At 37.4% G+C, this 7,027-nt stretch overlaps 1 protein-coding gene across 1 annotated transcript in view; it reads right to left on the bottom strand.

Moving 5' to 3' along the window:
• Positions 1-7,027, bottom strand: part of slc25a26 (solute carrier family 25 member 26) — an 81,568-nt gene that overhangs the window by 29,390 nt on the left and 45,151 nt on the right. Inside the window, exon 4 of the mRNA XM_048606733.1 lies at positions 1,513-1,617. Coding sequence (XP_048462690.1) covers positions 1,513-1,617 — 105 coding nt within the window. The remainder of the gene's footprint in view (positions 1-1,512; positions 1,618-7,027) is intronic.

The following is a 7,027-nucleotide window of genomic DNA, read 5'->3' as shown; positions in this document are numbered from 1 at the left end:
TATTCCCAAGGATGAAGGGCTTGTCATATGAGGCATCAATGAGAACTGAGTCTATACTCAATGGAGTTTAGAAGGATGAGTGGTGGATCGGATTGAAACTTACAGGGTACTGAGAGACCTGGATAGAGTGAATGTGGAGAAGATGTTCCACTAGTAGGAGAGATTGGGATCCGAGGGCACAGCTTCAGAGTGAAGGGATGACCTTTTAGAACTGAGATAAGGAGGAATTTCTTTAGCCAGAGGCTGGTGAATCTGTGGAATTCATTGCTGCAGGGGGCGGTGGAGGCCAAGTCATTGAATGTATTTAAGGCAGAGATGGATAGGTTCTTGATGAGAAAGGGGATCAAGGGTTACATGGAGAAGACAGGAGAAAGGGGTTGAGAAACATACCAGTCGTGACCAAATGATGGAGCAGACTCCATGAGGTGAATGGCTTAATTCTGCTCCTGTGTGTTATAGTCTCATGGTATTATGGAACAAAAAACATCAACAAAAGAAAAGGAATTCCAGAACTTGAAAACGTAATATTGATGACAAATTTATCGAGGCCATCAAAAAGAAGCAGGGCATCAATCCCACTCTTCTGGAGCCCCATATTTTGCTGGTATGGGTGTGGAAGATTGCAAAGGAAGCCATAATTGTCTACTGCTTCTAGCAAGTTTGTTTCAAACAGATGACAATTTCACAAGACAATAAAAAGTGTGAGGAGCAAGGTGAAGTCAACCAATTGAAGAACAAGGCATTTATGTTCCTCTTTATGCGGAGGTCAGCATGATGATTTCCATAGAAGCTTACATGAAGATGGTCAACACCAGATAATGGGCATTGTAGATGCCGCGTACTGTTCAACATGGAAGGCGTGATGATCTGACGATTCTAATGAATGCCCACCCATTCACCTGCCTGTTTCCCAGGACAATGCCACATAAACATTTGCAGTGTTCCCGAATTTTGCAGCATGAAAACACAAAAACACAGTTGACTACACTGACGAAACTGTGGACTGTATTGTGTATCTCTGAAAATAGCGTGATAAGCAGAAAAAGATTATGGATTTCATCTAGTGCTAAATCTCAGTCATTTTCAAGACCAATTCCTCCAACCTCTCTCAAGACCACCAATGGTACACCATGAGACGTGCCCATGGAAATGTGCTGAGCTTATAAACTGAAATTCTTTGTTAAATTTCACATGCAAACAAGCACAACAAACAGCTTCTGATTTCACTGAACAAATGGAATAGAGATATTTTTATTCCTTGCACACACCCACATACACTCTACCAGAGAGGTATTCAATGTATTACAGCACAGCTCAATATGTAGCATTTTGAATAAGCTACATTTATGAACATATCACACTACATAGAGACACTTGCATGTGATACAAGGGCCTCCACACTATTGTGCAGCTCTGCCTAATCCAACTTTCAAAACCATTCTCTTGGGATTTAATTCTTCGTGAGTTTACCGTATCTACAACACAGCCACTTCATTATAAAGTTAAGCTTACCTCCTGCCTTATGGTATCAAGGAACACCTTATAGGTACCGAGTGAGGGGTAAGCTTGGGCTCGTTGTTTGACAACTTCCGAAGGAACCCTTATCAGACATGCAGCCTGTAAATAATCAAAGCATGACATCAAACACATATAGATCGAGGTCAGTATAAATCAGAACAAGTGTGAAATTTTGCAAAACGCAAGTACATGCTGAACTAAACATGCAATTTTAAGAAAACAAATTCCTTAGCTTGCTGTAATAAAAAGAAAACAAATTTAAGATTTGTTTTTTGACCTAGGTTGACTCAATAAGAATGCTCCATTAACATGGCACAAGCAGCTCACCTTGGTCTTTTCAAAATATAGTAATTCAAAGATACCTAACCTTTGAACTAAAAGCTGGTGCACATCAAAAGCAGTGAATGCGGTACATAAGATTCCATAAAACTGACAGACTTCCATTTTAATAAAAAGTTCGAGACAAGAACACAAAAACACCCAAACTGTGCTTCTTGCCAGCCCCTCATCAAATGTGAGGTAATTCTAACGTGCAAAGAAAAAACTACTAAGGATTGATGTAATTTTGAGGAGTAAAGGTTGGCCAGAACACATGGAGATCTCCCCTGCTCAACTTCAAAACGTAGTGCTATGGGATCTTATATGTCTTCTGAGTGAGGATACAGGTCTGTTATTTAAATCACTCATCCAAAAAAGAACACCACCTTTTCCAATGCAAAGCTCCCTCAGTGATTTCAATCTAGAGACTTTTCTGCTCAGGTTTCCAGATTTGAACTAAAAACCTTCTGATTCAGAGGCAAGGGTGATACCAACTGAGCCACACATGATACTGTTTCACTTAAAACCAGAAATTATGAAAATAACAATACTTCCATCTTTTCCTCAGCAATTGAAATTACAAGACAGTTGGCTAGCTTCTCTCAACGTTTAATGACATCAGGAGCTTGGATTCTTTCCCATTCAGTTTTAGGTAGCAATGCAAGTTAGTTTCTTGAGAAAGTAATAGTGTACATGGACAACTAGCATAAATAATCTGAGCAGCTTTATCTAGTTGAAGTCCATTGTAACTCTTGCATGTGCTCAAGGGGCTATGAACATTAACTCTGTAAACTTGTACCTAAGCTCACTGGACTTACATAAATTACAGAGTTCCGATGGTGAGTAAGTGCACATTCCATATCGAATGAACAGATTTTCACCAATTTTTGCACAAATATGGTGATGTATGGCTTTGCAAGTGCCAAAACAATGACGGAGAAAACAGATTAATTGTTGCAAAGATAATGGAAAGAATATTTTTGCAAGAAAAACATTTATTGCTGCAGTCCCAGTAACGTACTTCAGGCAGTTCTGTACCTGGATAATAAAGCACATCAATTGACATTAACCAAGCTCATGAAAGCTGAAAACACAAAAACCTAAAGATAACTCAGACTGACCTGTAATTATTGACAACAGTTTATAGGTAATATTGTTCAATTATTGCATTATGTGGCTTGTTATTCTGCACCACCTCAGACTAAAAAATCTTTAGGTAAAGCTGAGGTATTGACAACTCATCTTGACATAAGTTGAAGAATCCACAACTGAGATTGTTGCATTGGAGGAAATTACAGAGACAGGGTAAGGCAAGTCTATGAAGGGACTTGAAATCAAGGTTGAGAGTCAAGTCACTATGTCCAAGAGCCAAATTAGGTCAACAGTACAGGGGTCACAAGGAAATGGGACTTCCTGCAAGCAAGGACATAAGCAGAGTTTTGTGTCACCTCAAGTTTATCAAGCTCCCAGATGGGACATTAAGCATAAAAGACCTCACGGCAGTAATTCAGGGAATAACAATTCAAGATAAGTCAACTGTATCAGTCAATTGTGAAGGATATTTTATCTTTAATACTTTCCAGGATGATGTGTCCAAATTTCCTGCCATGTTCTCCCACATAACAACAGTAATCCTGCTTCAAAATTAATTGTTGGTATTTAATTTTCACATTACGATTAGCCCAAATCCCACGTGCTTATGTCGTTAACCATATCCCATTAAATACATTTCTTCAAATATCAACTGAACATATTCTTCCTGCTGATCCAATTTCTGTTGTAATCACTAACTATTGTACAATATTCTAGTCTCAACTATCTGTGTTTAGATTTTGTCCTGCAGTCAGTTCTAAATCGCAACATTCAAATTCCTTTGTTCAAAACTCCTTTTCCAATTCTGACAGTCAGTTTCTACGTTCTACGCCTTCCCTTCAAAGTGTTATCTCCATCAAATTATCCTGTTGTCTCAGCTGTGTTTCCATATAACTAAGTTATTAAACAGTTGTTCTAGTTTGATATCATTGTGTATAAACAATTAAGTGATGTAAATGAATAGGACTTCGTCTCTTTAATGTTTTTTCTCAGATTTCAACCGTCAAATCCAATTCTACATTCAATAAATAGTCAATGGTTACCTAAACAACCACACTTAGTGGTAACCCACTGGCACTTTCCAAAACCCAAGCGAGAAGAACAGCTGTTTAAATTCTAGCCAAGTCTTTTTTAAAATTTCTTACAATCAAGATTAATTTTTGCGCATTGCATCTTTAATGAAGAGCACACTTAAAATAACAAAGGGATACTTTAGCATTCATATCAACAAATTACATTACATTCCCACCAATCTTCTCATCTGACAAGAGACCAGCCAAAGTTCCTGACCCGTTCACACAGCACTTTGATAGTATTCTGAGCAATCATTGCAGCTATTTAAACAGGTTTTGAGACTTCAAATGGAAAAACTTATGCTAATAAGTCAAAAAGAAAAGTTTGTCTCAATTACATTTTTAATGAAGTATTTGAATGTGGAAGACAAAATAGAAGGCAGATAATGTTAATTTTATTTGCTAGTGAGATGTAACAATTTCTCTACAAGTCTGCTGAATCCCTACTGGTCCACTCATACAAGGAAACTCAAGTCAATTGTGAACACATTTAGCAATATGCTTCACTTGTCATATCCTTTGTGTATCCAAAAAGATAATTTCAAGAACACCCAGAATTCTTAAGGTTAAGAATAACATATGACCTCAATATGCCAAAGAAATAAGAATTGTCAACTTTTGAAGTACACATAAATATTTATAGCACTTCACACTTCATGTCACTGCATGTCCTTGTGCTGGCTTTTTTATCTCTTATTAATATGGTGACAAGGTGAACTATTAAAAAGTCAGAGATGAAAAGCAATCTCTCCAGCTGTGGAGTACAAAGGAGCCAGCAGGGAGATCAGACTTCAACAGTGCAACAATTTCACTAACCAATGAGGCACAAAGTGGTCAGCAGGTCTTCCTGATTTCCTCAGCATTCTGCATTTATTTTGAATTAACTTGGAATTTTTTTTAAAGAATTGAGCCAGGTCTACAGAGTTTATGTTTGAGAATAACATGACACCATATTCAAAATCCACAAGAGAACTTAGACATTCAAGTGCTTGAAATATTCTCCATTAATGATAGACTAAAGAAAGTATATTAAACTGGAGATTATTATTTGAGAAGGACTGAGATATTTCATTTTACATCCAATTTATTCATCTCTGTTCCTGCTTTGCTAATTATCAATTTCTTAAATGGAAGAGGTACACAGGTTTAAACAATTCTGCTTTGGCTATAAAATTCTACTCTCGAACATCCTCAGAGTCAGGAATTTGACAAATTCTTTCTCCAAAAGTAAGTCTTATCAATCTTAAAACAATAATTTGCAGCAGCTGATCATTAAAATGTTATTTGCATTAGTTTGTGTTGAACAGCTATTTAAAGAACTGCAAATATTTACTGAATTAGGATGGCAACTATATCAAATGTACAGCACATTAGAAGTACAACATTGATTGGCAATCTTCTGAGAGATGTGTGAGGAAATCTTGATAAATCAAACATGTCAATGGCACACATGAATTTTCAACATCTTCCTTAGAGTGCAATAAATATCGTACAAGAGAACAAATTTATAGACAATTTAATCTCTTCAGGCTGCATACCAAATGTTGTGTGTGCTTTTTTTTTCCAAAAGGAATGTGAGGAAGCTGTTAGATCATGGCTGAACAACACCATGAGTCGTTAGTGAATCTGGAATTCAGAGGGCTGTCAATGCTGTCATTAAGTATACTCAAGGCTTAGGCAGACTGACGTTAAATCAGTAAGGGAATCAAACGTTATAGGGAAAATGTACCAAAGTGGCGATGTAGATTATCAGATCATCCATGATTTCACTGAATGACAAAGCAGCCTTGATTGGTCTATGCCTGCTCCTACATCTGATGATCTTATAGTTATCCATGATTCCTTCATATTGGTTCATACACTTGCCTAACAAAAATCTATCCATTTCAGGCTTGAAAATTTCAATTGATCCAACCTCCAGAGCCATTTGGAAAAGACATGGAAAAATGCCTCTTGAATTCAATCCTAAACGACCTACCTTTCATACTATTCTGCTCACTTGCAATTTAGAAATGTTAACATTTTAACTAATTATTCCATGTACAAACAGTCATAATGTTGTTGATGATCCACTATAGCTAGAAGTGCTTCAGCAGTTTCACGAGTCCAGTCACCTAATCTACCTCAGCTAAGATCACGCTAGAATTTTGCACATGTATTAACAGTGTCTTTCCATTCTCCAAAACTTCTCCCTTACCCCTAACCCCACCCCAATAATTTCATCCACTTCTACTAATAATTCCACTGAGGTACACTGCCCTTGCCTTGACTCCATCCTGGCCTTCTCTAGAAATTCCTACACACCTCCTACCACAGTCGCTGCTAGCCGACTCATTATAACAATATTAACTCAAGACCTACAAATGGTTAGAAATCATCTTCAAAACTTAACCTTTGAGCCTGGGGTTCTCATCCTCTCAAGAAAAAAGCCTGCAGTTAATTCATAACATTCCAACCAAGCCCACTGTCTCTGGAGAAGAAAAGTTAAATAATTCAACCATAAAAAACATAACATCACACTCTTTGCAGACCTGTCCCCAAAACATTTTATGTACAGCCCTAAACTCCACTTGTCTGTCTTAGGTTCTACTGTTTCATATGATTATTATATATTTTTTAGTTTTATGAATTAATGTTTAGCAACAAAAAAAGAGATAAACATAGCAACAAAATAAGAGATAAACGTAGCAAAGCACCTTGAAGTCTGATACACTTAAAAGTTTTGGGTCATGTTCTTTAAGAGATTGACAGCTTGGAATGAGGAAATTTGAATGCTGGGATTGAGTTATTGACAGAACACATGAAGCAAATAGTAGTTCAGAAAGCTGCCCATGTTTGTTTTATACAATCAAGATAGAAAAGATGCAGCTCTAAACCCATTGGCTGACTTAAATAGACTCCAGGCAGTTCAGCCACGGATGTCCCTGGAAGCCATGGATAGATCAGCTCGGCTAAGAAAGGGGTGAAGGAAACCCGCAGCAGTCATTATTTGATTGGGCTTAGAAAGGCTCAGTGGTGGCTTAACC

Source organism: Rhincodon typus, chromosome 16, assembly GCF_021869965.1.
Source record: "Rhincodon typus isolate 14 chromosome 16, sRhiTyp1.1, whole genome shotgun sequence".
Classification (NCBI taxonomy): Eukaryota; Metazoa; Chordata; class Chondrichthyes; order Orectolobiformes; family Rhincodontidae; genus Rhincodon; species Rhincodon typus.
Note: the sequence above shows the minus strand (reverse complement) of the source record. Positions and strands in the feature narration are given on the sequence as shown.